This window comes from Canis aureus, chromosome 3 (assembly GCF_053574225.1).
Source record: "Canis aureus isolate CA01 chromosome 3, VMU_Caureus_v.1.0, whole genome shotgun sequence".
NCBI classification, from domain to species: Eukaryota; Metazoa; Chordata; class Mammalia; order Carnivora; family Canidae; genus Canis; species Canis aureus.
Genome location: NC_135613.1, coordinates 49641864 through 49656144, shown reverse-complemented (window position 1 = coordinate 49656144; position 14281 = coordinate 49641864). Strand labels below are relative to the sequence as shown.

The 14281-nt window shown below is 55.0% G+C and overlaps 1 protein-coding gene and 1 long non-coding RNA gene across 2 annotated transcripts in view; one reads left to right on the top strand and one right to left on the bottom strand.

The window, feature by feature from the left end:
* The window catches only part of LRRC75A (leucine rich repeat containing 75A), a 45226-nt gene that overhangs the window by 26880 nt on the left and 4065 nt on the right, over window positions 1-14281 (top strand). The window contains exons 2-3 of the mRNA XM_077892514.1: window positions 2487-2615; window positions 12299-12414. Of these exons, the coding sequence (XP_077748640.1) occupies window positions 2487-2615; window positions 12299-12414 (245 nt within the window). The remainder of the gene's footprint in view (window positions 1-2486; window positions 2616-12298; window positions 12415-14281) is intronic.
* LOC144310864 (uncharacterized) lies at window positions 8430-10857 on the bottom strand. Its single transcript, XR_013376501.1, has 2 exons — window positions 10297-10857; window positions 8430-8784 (listed from the first exon to the last, which is right to left on the bottom strand). It is a non-coding gene; the product is annotated as an uncharacterized LOC144310864 (long non-coding RNA).

The window sequence follows — 14281 nt, the reverse complement described above, 5'->3', positions numbered from 1 at the left end:
GGCAGGTGGGACCTGGCTGAAGGGTAGGCTTAGGAAGGCTCCCCGCCAGGGCAGAGGGCACGGAGCCCAGCCCCCTCCGGGTCCACCCAGCAAAGACCCTTGCTTTCTTTGTCCTTAGAAATGTCAGCCCCCCAGGACCCCTGGGTGGCTCAGTGGGTGGAGCATCAGCCTTCAACTCAGGTCGTAACTCCAGGGTCTCAGGATCGAATCCCACATCGGGCTCCCCGCAGGGAGCCTGCTTCTCCCTCTGCCTGTGTCCTGCCTCTCTCTGTGTGTGTCTCTCATGAACAAATAAATAAAGTCTTAAAAAAGTGTGAGCCCCCAAACCTCAGGGCAGCATCTCTACCCTCCTGCCTACCTCCTGCCCAACTCACTCCAGTGGTAAATAAGGCAGAGCAATCCCAAAACAGGCCCCGGCTGAGGCATAGGCCCACCCCACCATTCCTGAAATTCTTTTTAAAAACATCTTTATTGGGGCACCCCAGTGGCTCAGTCTGTTTAAGTGTCTGCCTTCAGCTCAGGTCATAGTCTCAAAGTCCTGGGTTTGAGCCTCACATCAGGCTCTCTGCTTACCCAGGAGTCTGCTTCTTCCTCTCTCTCTCAAAAAACTAAAAGTAAAATTTTTTAAGAAATAATAAAAATTGGGGCACCTGGATGGCTCAGTTGGTTGAGCATCTGCTTTTGACTCAGATCATGATTCCAGAGTCGTTGGATCGAGCCCCATGTCAGGCTCCCTGCTCAGCAGGAAGCCTACTTCTCCCTCTCTTCCCCACTCGTGCTCTCTCGCTATCTCTCTCTCTCTCTCAAATAAATAAAATCTTTTTTAAAAAATTTAAAAATCTTTATTATATGTGATTTTTTTCTTTCATTGTTATTGGGATGTAAACTGAGCAATGTGTGAGTTCAAGGCATACAGCATAACAATTGACTTACATACGCTGTGAAATGATGACCACAGTAAGTTAACATCTTCTCGTGTAGTGAGGGGGGGAATAAAAGAAAAAATATGGTTTTTTTCTTTGCGATGAGGACTTTTAGGATGGGTACTCCCTTAGCATTTTTCACATCTCCTACACCGCAGAGTTAACTCCAGTCTCTTGTTAAACATCCCGGGCCTCAGTTTCTTCACCTGTAAATTGGGAATTGCAATGGCCAGCCTACTCGCCTTACAGGGATTTCTAAGAATCACACGGGGAAGGTGTTTGGAAAAGTTCAGGATTCCCCACCGAAATAACTGGGAGTGAACCTGTGCCAGGACTCACCCATCAGTCACACATTTGGTGTCCTCAGGGTGTTGGACCTGGCCTGGGAGCCTTCCTCCTCTGGGCTGTGCTGGGGCAGCTCCGCCTGTGGCTTGGGAGCCTAGGGGCCCATAGGGTAAGGGCAGCAAAAGTGGGTGATGCTTGACTTCCCTGCCCACCCTTGGTGGGCCCCTTGGTCTTCAGGGTGGGCTGGGCCCAGGAATATTTTCGTTCCTATCATTGTCTGGTCTGGGCAAGGTACCAAGGTAGGAATAGGAACCACAGCTTCACCCAAGAACAACAGAAAATGCTTTGCTTCTCTAAAGCAGTTAACGCTGCTTCAAGCTTCCACCAACTTGACTGGTGGGGAAGTCAAGCTTTAGTTATGTTTGGGGAGCCTGCCCTTTCCCTGGGTTGTGCAAGAATCTTGGGTTTTACACAGTCCAGAACATTTGGAGTAGGGCCCCTGGGTCCTGATCTACCCTGGTGACTGTTGTTGGCCAAGTCTATGGGGTCCCTTGCTGGTTGGGCAGGGGCATCTGCAGAGGCTCCCAGCTGGGACTGTCAGTGTGTGGTGCCCCCGCAAACCCTTGTCCTTCCTCGGGCCTGGAGACCCTCTGCCTCCACCCCAAATCACCTGTTGTCCTTTCTAAGGGAGCCCTAGTGGTGCTTTCTTCTGGGTGCCTGGCAGCTTCTTTTAATCCCACAATCCAGAACCACCACCGCCACCAGCCCCTGAGACAAAGGAACACCAAAGTTGGGTCAGCTATAGAAGGAGCAGTAAAAATGATGGCAGAAGCATGGGAAAAACAAATAAATATCAGTATATGATCCTATCACAGAGCTGGGGGATTTACTCTGCATGCAGGTTCCAAAATTTGCCCTCCCTATGTGGAAAAGCAGCCACTACTACCATGGCCAGTACTACCATGCTGGTACCTTTGGCTTCGTACTGGTTTCCAGGGGAGGAGAATGGAGGGTGAGTCTTCATCCAGAGGTTGGAGGGCCTGGGACATACATGCGCTGGGAAGGCATCTTAGAGGGGCTTCCATGGCCCTCTGGACAAGTTCTGTAGATGCTTCCTTGCAGCTGGGAAACCTTCCTGGGGATGGGGGGTCTCCCCCCTGGTTAGGGTGCTGGAGGAGGGGGTGCTAAGCCACCCACAGGGAGCTGTTCTGGGCATGTTGGATGGGACTTGAGAGTAAGGCCTGGCCACCCCTGACCTCTGGGTGACCTCTCTTGCAGGACCTGGGCATGGAGTCGACCTCTCTGGATGATGTTCTATACCGCTATGCCAGCTTCAGGAACCTGGTGGACCCCATCACACACGACCTCATCATCAGCCTGGCGCGCTACATCCACTGCCCCAAGCCGGTAGGGCAGCTGTGGTCGGAGCCAGCCAGGTCTGGGGGTGTGAGGCGGGTGCCTTTCTGGCCAGAGCAGCTCAGTGTCCAAGGAGAGCTGGTGGCTATGGCCCGGGGAGGCCCAAAGAGGACAAGCCACCTCAAGTGGGCAGCCAGCCAGCGGGCCTGAGGTGCCCACCCTGTCCTAAGGCTCAGCACCCATGGCAGGGTCTCACATGGGCACCATCAGCCCACGTTTTGGTTTTTGTTTGGCCTCCCAGTGTATTAAATCCAGATTCCTTGCCAACATTTAAAACTCAGAATATTTCACACATGCTCCATATTCAGCTCCCCTTGGAAAACAGGAAGCTCCAGCAGCATGGAGCCTTCATTCCTATAGGACGGGAGCTGAGTAGCTCCACCCTAGAGCTTTTCCCTCCCATCCCTCAATTTCCAGCAGCTTCCAAAAGAAGCACTTCCCCTATGGCAGGGACAGGAAGCCAGAGCAGGACCCAGGAGCGCCTGAGGGAAGCTTCTGCTTTCAGAGGAGGAGGATTTAGGATAGGAGGGAGGAGGTGACTGTCAAACCCACCTCCTCACTTGGCCTGAGCACAGACTTGAACCTGGTTGCTCAGGGGGGCTCCATTGCTCTGAAGCTGGGCCTCCATCTGGGCCTTCATCTAGGACCTTCTCTCTGGCTTCTGGGGCCGTCTGGCACCAAGACTTAGGTGAGGAGCCAGCTCTGAAGGGCTGGGAGCCAGTCGGGGCCAAGCACGGGGTGGGTTGGGGTTGGTGGTGGGATGCCGCAGAAGCCAGGAACGCTGAGCTCAAATATGTGATGGTAAGAAAAAGCTGGTAGTGGGGTTGGCAGGCTGGGGAAGAGCGGCTGCTGCCAGGAGCTGTAGGAGAATCAGCTGGGCCTGGAATCACCTCCACTTCTCATTCAGATTGTACCTGGCTCAGCCCAGGGAAGCTGGGAGCAGCGTCTGTAGGCTTCACAGGTGCCAGACCTCTGCCTTTTCTGGAACGGGATGAGATGCCCACAGGTGAAGGGATGACAGATCACAGGGCCCTCAAAGCAGCTCCATAGGAGAGATGTCATTTTTATGCACATTTTAGAGTTGGGGAAGACCAAATTCAGATAATGACGTAATCTGATGAAGGTGACCCCCACAGGTATGATCTGGGCCTCAGTTCCGGGCAGGGTGCGGGCGCTGTCAGTGCTCTGGTGGGGCTGGTAGGGCTGCATCGGGGCCAGATGAGGAGGCCTGTGGGGGAGTGGGAAGGAGAGGTGGCCCCAGGGGTTCTGTCTGGACTGAGCTCCATCCCCTCCGGCGGGGTGGGGACCTGGGGGGGGGGGGCACACCCAGGTTGTCTGCGCTCAGGCTGCTACAACACGAAACCACTGACGGGGGGCCTTGTAAACAACAGTAATGTCTTGCTCCCAGTTCTGGAAGCCGGGAATCCAGGGTCAGGGCGCCCACAGGGCGCGGTTCTGGTGAGAGCCCTCTTCCAGGTTTGCAGACGGCCGCCTCCTCGTGGTGGCCTCATGGGTGGGTGGAAAGCAAGCTAGCTGGCTCTCTGGCTTCTTCGTTTAACCCTTGTGACCTCTTCTAATCCTGCTTAACCCCCTAAAGGCCCCACCTCCAGACACCATCACACCGGGATGGGGTCCCCCCCACAGGTTGGGGTGACAGAGTCAGACATTAGGTCCATGGCATGGGTGTTGCTTTCTCGGGTCACTTAATTAGCTGAACTTTGTTTTCTTCAACTCCAAAGGCACATGACAACACCCTCCCCTGTAGAGCCATTTTGAGAGTTCAGTGAGCTGATTCAGGAGAAGCTTCCAGAAGCTCAGGCATTTGTACCATGTACACGGAAGCTAAGGTTTACCTAGTCATTGAGCACCCACTGTGTGCCAAGCAGGGTGCTCAGACTTAGCAGGTCCGTGGTGAGATCCTGAGGCAAGGTTGTAGGCTCAGAGTCTTGGAGAATTAGGGGCCGGCCTCTGATTTCCAGATTTCCAGAGCCAGCCAGTGGTGTCAGCCCTGTTGGAGGCCCGGCCCTGTTGGAACCGGCCAGGCTGGTTCCCCTAACCATACCCATAGGCCAGGTGGCAGGAGAGGCCCTTCATTCAAAAGGACTCTCCTGGTTGTGGTTGAGGCCAGGGTGGGAGGTCCTGACTCTGAGGCCCCCAAACTGGTGTTAGGGGCAGCCCTGGCCCCCACCCCAAAACGTGAGCTGGCTCGGGGCTGGCCAGGAATTCCTGTTCTTGGCTCTTTCATCTGAGAAGCCCAGATCATTCCAAGTGTGGGCCTTAAGGTTACTATGCCAAGACTCTCCGCTAGGAGGCAGCGTTTCCCTCAGCTGTGACGTGAGACAAATAAGTAGGCCTTCCTGGTCCAATCTGTTTCAGCATCCAGCAGACAAATAACCCCACAACTAAAATGACCCCCTCAAATGAGTCCCAGCCTACCAAAAGTCCTCTCCTGTGTGCCAGCTGGATGTGGGCCCAGGCCCTAGAAAATGTGGGTCTGTGCGTGTCCCCAGAAGGAGGACAGTCAAAACCCCATTGCGCCCATGACTCTGTGCTGATGAATCCACAGCCAAGCTTCAAGCTCAGAAGTCACCCACCTCTTTTTTTTTTTTTTTAAGATTTTGTTTATTTATTCATGAGAGAGACAGAAACGTAGGCAGAGGAAGAAGCAGGTTCCCTGCGGGGAGCCTGATGTGGGACTCGATCCCAGGAACCCAGGATCACGCCCTGAGCCGAAGGCAGATGTTCAACCACTGAGCCACCCAGGTGCCCCATTTAGCGGGCAATTTTAGAGACTCCTTCCTTCCCTGCACCCCAGCTCCAGCCCCACACATCCCTTCATGTCTACAGTCAGGGTCCCCACGAGCAGATGCTAAAATGAGGGTGTGTGTACAGCGATTTGTTGGGGAGGTGCCCCAGGGAAGCCAGGCCAGCCCAGGCTCCATCCTGGGGACGGCAAGCAGCTTCCACCTGGTTCCTCAAGGGAAAGGGGCTGGGCTTTCAAACCCCCGCACTGGCCAGAGTGAGGGGCTCTCCCTGAGGAGGTAAGTTCCCAGGCACTCCTGTCTCCTGATCAGGTCTTGATCTCAGAGTCCTGGGATCGAGTCCTGTATCAGGTTCCCCACAGCGAGCCTGCTTCTCCTTCTGCCTATGTCTTTGCCTCTGTGTGTGTGTCTTGCATAAATAAATACACAAAATCTTTAAAAAAAAAAAAAAAAAAAAAAAAGGGTGGGCACTCACAACAGAGCAGGACAGGTGCTGGTCCTCCGGGCAGAAGTACACCGAAGAAGGGAGGGTCACAAAATTGGAAAAAGTGGATCCAAGTGATTTGAATGGAGCACCCATGTTGTCCACCACAACCAGCAAGTCCCAACAGCCCTCATTCCCTAGTGTGTTGGGGTCTCTCAAAGGCCCTTCTGGTCCCCACATCCTCCTCCTTGAGGCTACTGGCAGAGCCTCCAGTGGGACTCTGGGCCTCCACTCCTGCCTCCCTGCCCTCTGTGTTCTGAGAGCAGCCAGAGAGGAATCTGCAAGGTCAATTGGATCACCTAAGTACCTCTCTGAGAAACCTTCCATTGTGTCGTAGTTTCACTAAAACCCAAACTCCTTTTTTTTTTTTTTTGAAGATTTTATTTATTTATTCATGAGAGACACACAGAGAGAAGCAGAGACACAGGCAGAGGGAAAAGCAGGCTCCCTGTGGAGAGCCCAATGTGGGACTCGATCCCAGGACCCGGGGATCATGACCTGAGCTGAAGGCAGATGCTCAACCACTGAGCCACCCAGATGCCCCCTCTCAGAACCTTCAGTGACCAGCCTAGCTCACAAGGCTCTCCCATGTCCTGTTTATGGCTTCATTTCACTCACTGGTCTCCCACGCAATCTTGCTTATTTATTTGTCAGCTAACATATTGTCTGCCTTCCCCACATGACTATCAGTTCCAAAGGGACAAGAGATGGCATCTGTCTTGCTCACAACTACATCTTGCATCATGCAGGGCCCTGGCGGGAAGCAGGCCAACACATTCCATTGTGAATTTTTGAGAGTTTAATAATGGGACTCTTTCCACGGTTGTGGGCAGGAGAAAGGAAACCAGTGGGGGATATTGAGACACCCAAAGACAAGCGGCAGCAGGAAGTTGTTACCACAGAAAGGGCCTTGGGTGCAAGCCATGACACCAGAGCCATGAGAACACTTTTTCCAGCACCGTGCTGTATTTTCTATTGCTGTGTAACAAATGACCCCAGAATTTAGTGGCTTAAAACAATAGACATTGATCATTGTGTAGTCTCTGTAGCCTAACCTAGGTCATTCTAGATTAGGGTCCCTTGTGACAGTGGCCAGGGCTGCAAATATCTACGGGTTTGGTGGACAGTGGCAGGCCCCCTTCTGGGCTGGCACACCCCCTGGCTGCTGGCAGGAAGCCTCAGTTTCTTGCCACATGGGACTGTGGCATAGGGCCGCTGGAGCTTCCACACACACATCGGGGCAGCTGGCTTATTATCCCAGAGCAAGTGATCCAAGAAAAGAGCAAGGCAGACACACACCTAGATCTTCTACGACCTAGCCACATCCTAGGTCACCCAGATCAACCCTGATACGGTGCCCAATCTCCCCAGACTCGCACCATACTTCCCTCTCCTTACTTTTCCTTTTCCATGGATGGGGGAGGAAGAACTGCAGAATTAATTCCACAACTGCCTTTACTTTTTTTTTAAGATTTTATTTATTCATGAGAGAGAGAGAGGCAGAGACACGGGCAGAGGGAGAAGCAGACTCCCCGCAGGGAACCAGATGGGAGACTTGATCCCAGGATCCCGGGACCATGCCCTGAGCCAAAGGCAGACGCTCAACCACTGAGCCACCCAGGCGTCCCACACTCTGCCTGTGAGCCTGCGGTGTGGACTGGGGCTCTGTTGCCAGGAGCACAAGTCCAGGGGCACTGCCTCAAGCTGGGAAGAGAATTTATCCTGATACCATGGGGTCTTCTTGGGCCCCAAAACAGCCGCGCTTGGAGGAGGGGCTAGAGGTACAGATGAACTGCAGTAGCAGACAGCGCTCCATCCCTTTTCTGGGCTGCACCACCCCGGGCCACACTCTGCCTTCCCCAGGGCTCCCCGTGGGTGTCTAGACCCTGAGCAGGTGGGGGGGGGGGGGGGTGTTGCGTCTGGTCTGCAAGAAAGGTCTGATTGGCTGCCTCTGCCCATGCCTGCTTCTGGACCAATCTGCTGCAGCTTGGGCTGGGGTCTGGCTGCACCGAGGGGCCTGCGGGTGCGCGCAGGGCGTGCAGGGCACACGGGCCGGGTAACTTGCGGTCCCGGTGGTCCGACTCCTCCGCCAAGGTTGCGCAAGGGGCGCGTGGCTACTGTTTCTGGCAACCACGGAGAAACGACACTTCCTCCTGCTCTGCCTCCACCGTGCCCTTCCAGCCCCTGCCTCGCCACCTTCTCCTGCTCCAGCTCCGAGCCAGCCCTGCTTTGTCCTCTTCTCCGCGGGAGGGGGGTGGGTTTCGAAAAATCCAGGGAGTTGGGGGGAAATTAGAGGGGCTTGCTTAAGGCTTTTGCGGGTGCAAATGATAGGAACACTTGGAACCCACCAACCAAAAGATTGATCACCGTGGGGGCGGGGAGGGGTCTTGGGTGGCTCAGTTGGCTGAGCGTCCGCCTTCGGCTCGACAGGATCGAGCCCCGCCCGCATCGGGCTCCTGCGCAGCTTGGTTGGGGGAGAGGGGTCTGCTCCCTCTCCCTGTGCCCTTCCCCCGCTGCTCATGCTCGCGCTCTCTCAAATAAATAAATAAGTAAATAAAATCTTTTTTAAAAAGATTTATCACTGGGAGGGCAGCGCAGGGCGAGATGGCCGGTTAGGAAGGATGCCAGCCCCAGAGCCGGCTTTGCGTCCTGATCCCATCCCACAAGCTCGTGGGGCCTCAGTTCCCTCACTTGCAAAGCGGGGATCCCAGGAGCGCGGGTTTCATGGGGCTGTTGTGGGCTCCAGGATCGCGAGGAGCTGGTGCGCGCCGCCCGCACAGGCGACGCGTCCCGTAGCAGATGCGCGCTCGCTGTTGGCTGTCGTTCACGGAGCCCAGACAGACGGAGGGGAGGACACCGGCTCACGGCGTGTCTCAGATCGGCTGTGAGGTGAGCGTGTCTATTGTCCCTGTCGCTGAGCGAACAGGCTTGCTCGGTCTCCGGCCGGGAACGGCCCTGCGCGGTCCGCCCCTTGCCTCGCCTTGCACCCCGCTGCCCCCTTGCGGCGGTGCCCGCGCCCTGCGGCGGCCGCTTTGCCGCCTTTTCCTCTTTGTTTCCTGGTCCAGCGCCCAGCTGCTCGCGCCCAGAGGGTGGCCCCGGACTTTGGAAGCCCTGGGAAGTGTTTGGAGGAGGAGCGGAGGCCGACGAGCTCGGTTCTCAGCTTTGGGAGAGTGACCCTGTTCTGGGCGCCCGGGTGGTCTGGGGAGTGAGGCTGGGCTGGCCACCCAGTCCCACCCCCCTTCATCCTTGTCTCTGAACTGGTTCGAACTGGTGCTTCTCCACCCTGGAGACACTGGGGAATCATCTGTGGAGCTTTTTTTTAAAAAAATCCCTTGGGGATCCCTGGGTGGCTCAGCGGTTGAGCTTGAGCGTCTGCCTTCGGCTCAGGGCGTGATCCCAGGGTGCTGGGATCGAGTCCCATGAGTTCCCTGCAGGGAGATTGCTCTCCCTCTGCCTGTGTCTTTGCCTCTCTCTCTCTGTGTCTCATGAATAAATAAATAAAATCTTAAAAAAAAAAAAAAATCCCTGCATGCATGCTGCCCACCCATGCTGGTGGGGCCCAGTCAGTGCACCATCTCTGCTGTCACATCCCATCCTCCCTTTGGCCTCCAGAGTTGGCCTTCACCCTGGCCCCCACCATGACCGCCCCACCCTGAGCCTCTTCTGGCCAAGGTCTCCTCACTGGAGTCCCTCCAATCCTTCTTTTCCTTGGTGCCCATGGCTACACTGTGCCTTCGTTCATCCCTTTGGGCCTGGTGTGGCCTCTCCCTGGCCCTTGCTTTATCCCCAATTCCTTCCGTGGCCACGGGGTTTAATCGGAGGGTGATGATGTCTTGAGCCCCAGCCTCACAAATCCCTCAGGAGGGGTCCACGTGGCTGCAAATGAGCCAGTTATTCCCCCGTCCTGCCTTCTCCTCCCCTTCTCTCCTGGAGCCCCTTGCCTTCTCTCCAGGTCCCCAGCCCTAAGCCTGGATCCTTCCTCATCCCCGCCCTGCCCGTACCTGCTCCATCCTGAGCACTGTTGGTCAAGTGTGGTGGCCCCTGTCACTTTCAGGGCTTTCTGCAGGCCTGGCAGGGAGCCCCAAACTGCACAAAGCAGTTCAGGGCCAGGCCCATCTGACCCTGAACTGCTTTGTTGGAGGGACAGTCCCAAAATGCAAACTGTTCTCTCTTGGAGCCCCTGCCCACTTCTCCTGCTTCCCTTCACATACACTCAGAACAAATCTAGAATCAGAACATGGCAACTCAGGTCACCAGGTCGCCTAAAGTGACAGGTGACATCAGACAGGCAGGCGTAGGCAAGAGGAAGTGAGGTTCTTGGAGAACCAGAGACCATTGCTGTCTATACCAATTCCATTCAGGTTTGAGCCTCTGTCTCCTGGATCCCTGCTCAGAAGCTTCACCTCTTTGGATACTCAACACCTACCTCTTCCCTCTCCTGTCTCTGCCCTCAGGGTCTTCTAGCCTTTCCAACAGCCCCAGTCCTGCTGTCTATGCTTCAGTTCCCTCCTCTGTAAAATGGGGATAATGAAAGTAGTTCTGCTCTGGAGTGTTGTGGGAATTCCGTGAAGTCCTAGTGTATTGTCCATGTGCAGCAACCCAGGTGACAGATGATAGAGGCTTGAACTAAAGTGGTGGCCATGGAGGTGGCGAGAGGTGAGCAGACCCCCCAGATTGCCACCTGCTCCCGCACCTGTAACACCCCCCCAACACCCAAACCTTTGCACATTTCCTCCTCACTCAGGAGATGCCTCTTATATCGTCTTTCCTCTTTCCATACAAAAATCATAAACCTTTCAGCCCTTAAAAGCCCAATTCATAGGTGTCTGGGTGGCTCAGTCTGTTAAGCATCTGCCTTCAGCTCAGGTTATGATCCCAGAGTCCTGGGATCAAGTTCCACATCGGACTCTGCTCGGTGGGGAGTCTGCTTCTCCCTCTGCCCCTCCTCTGTGTTCCTTCTCTCCCTCTCCCTCTCCCTCTCCCTCTCCCTCTCCCTCTCTCTCTCTCTCTCTCAAAAATAAATAAAATCTTAAAAACATAAAATAAAGGCCCAACTCACTTGGGAGGAGTAATCCTCCTTTTCCCCGCCAGGGCATTATTCGAGAGTTTCCTGTGTGCTGAGCCACAGTCACAGCACTCCACAAGGAGTGACTCATTTTGTCCTCAGAAAATCCCCTGTGAGTTGGGTTCTGTTATCCCTTCATACAGGAGGATTGAAGGTCAAGTGACTTCCCAAGGTCACAGAGGAGGTAACGAAGCAAGGGTTCAAATCTACACGGTTTGGCTCCGAGTCCATGCTCTTACCTATTCAGTATGCTGTGTCTCCATTACCACGGTGATGATGGTAGCAACCATCGGGCTGGCCTTTACTGAGTGCCCACTGTGTGCCAGGCACTGGATGCGGGTTAATGGTTGAACCTCACCGGATCCAGGTTTCTCTCCAAATGCGGGTTTGCGTCTGAGCCCTGGCACTTCCTGGCTCTTGGCTCTTAGCACTGGGCCACTGGGCAGGAGCACATGCTGTTGGCCCCCCACCCCCGGGGCTTGGTGACTGTCTATTGACAGCCCTCTCATGGCTCATGGGACAGAGGTGGGGTCTCTCTAGCATGTCTTTGCCGCATCCTTTAACCCAATGTAAGTTTGTTAGGGCCGCCATAACAAAATACCACTTAAACAACAGAAATGTATTTTCTCCTAGTTGTGAAGGCTGGAAGTCCAGGATCAAGGTGTTGGCAGGACTGGTTTCTTAAAGGCCTCTCCTTGGCTTGAAGATGGCCGTCTCCTCCAGGGTCCTCACTTGGCCTTCCCTCTGTGCGTGTGTGTGTCCTATGGGCTTTTCATGAGGACACCAGTCATATTGGATTAGGGCCCACCCAGAAGATGAATGAATTGCACTGGAAAAGACTTGAACTCCTCATTCATTAAGTTTTCCCACTGGAGGCATCATAAAAATATTTCCCTTTGCTATGTGAAATACAAGAGAGAGAACAACTTCTAGGACAATTGCCTAGAACAATTGCCGGGCACCTGGTAGGGGCTCAGTCAACATTTGTGGAGCAATGAATGAGCAGAATGGCCCTGGCCTCTGGGGAGAGCCTGGGACCATGATGAATCCTGGCTCAGGGGTCAGCCAGCACTCAGCTCTGGTCAATTGTTGTCAGATTGCCTGGAATTTAGGGTTTTATATAAATCTCAGTTGTGCCATGAAAGCAGCGAATTCACAGAAATTGGAGCCATGGTGCATTTTAGTTTGCGACCAATGGCTTTCTGCTAAGGGGGGTCCCCTGAGAGCCAACAGAACAGGCCTCCCCCAGCTCAGCCTGGGGGTGCGCCCTTCCCGTGGAGACAGGAAGCTGGAGTTGAGGGCCTGGTGTCCCCTGCCTGTCCCAGGGAACTCAGGGTCCTGCCGCCTGTGGTTGCCTCTGCAGGAAGGCGACTCGCTGGGCGCCATGGAGAAGCTGTGCCGGCAGCTGACATACCACCTCAGCCCCCACTCCCAGTGGAGGCGGCACCGGGGGCTGGTGAAGAGGAAGCCTCAGGCCTGGTGAGTCTCTGTCACCTGAGCTGGATCTACCCTGCCTCCCCTCCCCCCACCCCTCTGGCCTGGTGTCCAAGGACAGCCCAAAGGGGATCCATGGCCGGCTGGGCATGCGGCACACAGCACTCCCTCCCAGTGCTGAGGGAGGGGCTGGAACCAGAGCGGTTGTCTTGGAAGGTGCCTGAAGGAGGTGAGCTTGAAGGAGAACTCAGGGTTGGGTGGGGAGAGCAGCCAGGGGAGCATTCCAGGTGGGCATGCTGGAGCGGATGTCCCCTGAGGGGAGCTGCTCGTGGGGCCCTGGTCTGGATTGGGAGCTGGGGACTATGGGCCCGTTCAGGAGGGATGGGAAGACATGATTGGGCACTGCCACTGAATCCGCCACTTCTCCTGAATGTCTCCTACGGGGACTCGGACCCCAGCCATGCCCCTGGGCCACGTGGCAGTGAGAACCCTCAAAGGTTTTATGCCCCCCTGAAGATTGGGGGGGCACATGGGATACAGAACCAGCGGGCATAGCACCTTTGGAAGCAAGTGAAAGGGAGCCTGGAAGTCAGGCTTTCTGGAGGGAGTACCCCTGCCTTTCTTGCAAAGGACCATGGGGCAGAGTGGCTTGTGTCCTTCCCAAGGGCTGGGCAGGGGCAGGACTGCCCTCCCTTGCTGACGAGAGCCCTGGTTCCTCTTTCCCTTCTGGACTCCTCCACCCAAAGGCAGGAGAGGAGCGTTCCCAGGTGGAGGAAGAGAGTGAGGCTCTCATGAAGCTCAGAGATGGGTTCCAGCCGGGCTCAAGTCAGGGGTTGTACGTGGGGTCAGAGCAGGTGGAACCTGGAAGGCCCTGAGGAGTCCGTGATGACCTCAGTCTTTAGGATTGAACAGCTAGAAATGTGAGCTCGGCAGGAGTCCAGGAGCCTCCTCTTCTGCCTCCCCAACACACACGCAGGTTTTGTCTGTTCTTTCAAAAGCCTCTCTCCCAACGGGGTGGCTTCCTGTCACACTTGAATGAAGTCTGAAGAGGGTCCTCTGCGGTGGACGCTCGGGCTCTCTGGTCGCTCACCTCCCATTTCCCCTCACTGCAACCATGCTGGCCTTTCTGTTGGCTCACAGACACCAAACTTTCTGTCTGAGCCTTTGCCCATGCCCGCCCTCTCCTGGAACTTTTATCAGACTCTTCTGTTAGCCCACTTTTTCTTCAAATGTCAGCTCAAATTAAGTCCTCACAGAAGCCTTCCCTGAGTAGCCATGTCCAAGCTACTCTCACTTCAGAGTCTTATTTCTTGTCTCCCCCCTCGTAGAGTACAAATGGGGATCTTGTCCATCTTGTCCACTACTATGACCTCAGTGCCTAGGACAGTGCCTGGCATATAGTAGGAACAAGGTAGGGGACATTAATGTCACCGTTTGGCCATGATCACCCAGCTTCTAAATGGCCAGGTTGGATTCAAACCCCAGACTCAGGTTGTTAACCACGTACTACGTGTAATGGATCTGGATTAACGACATTGACAACAGCCAGGACTTCAATCACACTGAACACATGCCAGGCAGTGTTTTGAGCACTTAGAGGTCATGCCCTGGGAGGAAAGATGAGGAAATTCTAAGTAGCCTTTCGGTTTCACATCTCAAGGATAGAGACTTAACATTTTTTTGCGAAAAGGAAGTCCAGGCTGTGAACCCCCTCCACCCTCCTCTCCTTCCCACCGCTGGGGCCCCAAGGTTTGCCTGGGTACCTGGAAATGGGGAGCCCTGGCCGCAGAGCAAGGAGCAGGAAGAAAGAAGAGGAAGGAATAGCAGATGGTAGAGAGTGGAATGGGGTGCAGAGCACTGAGCTCCCAGCAGGCAGCTGCTACCATCCTAGGTTCAGCGCCCCTGTGGGCTC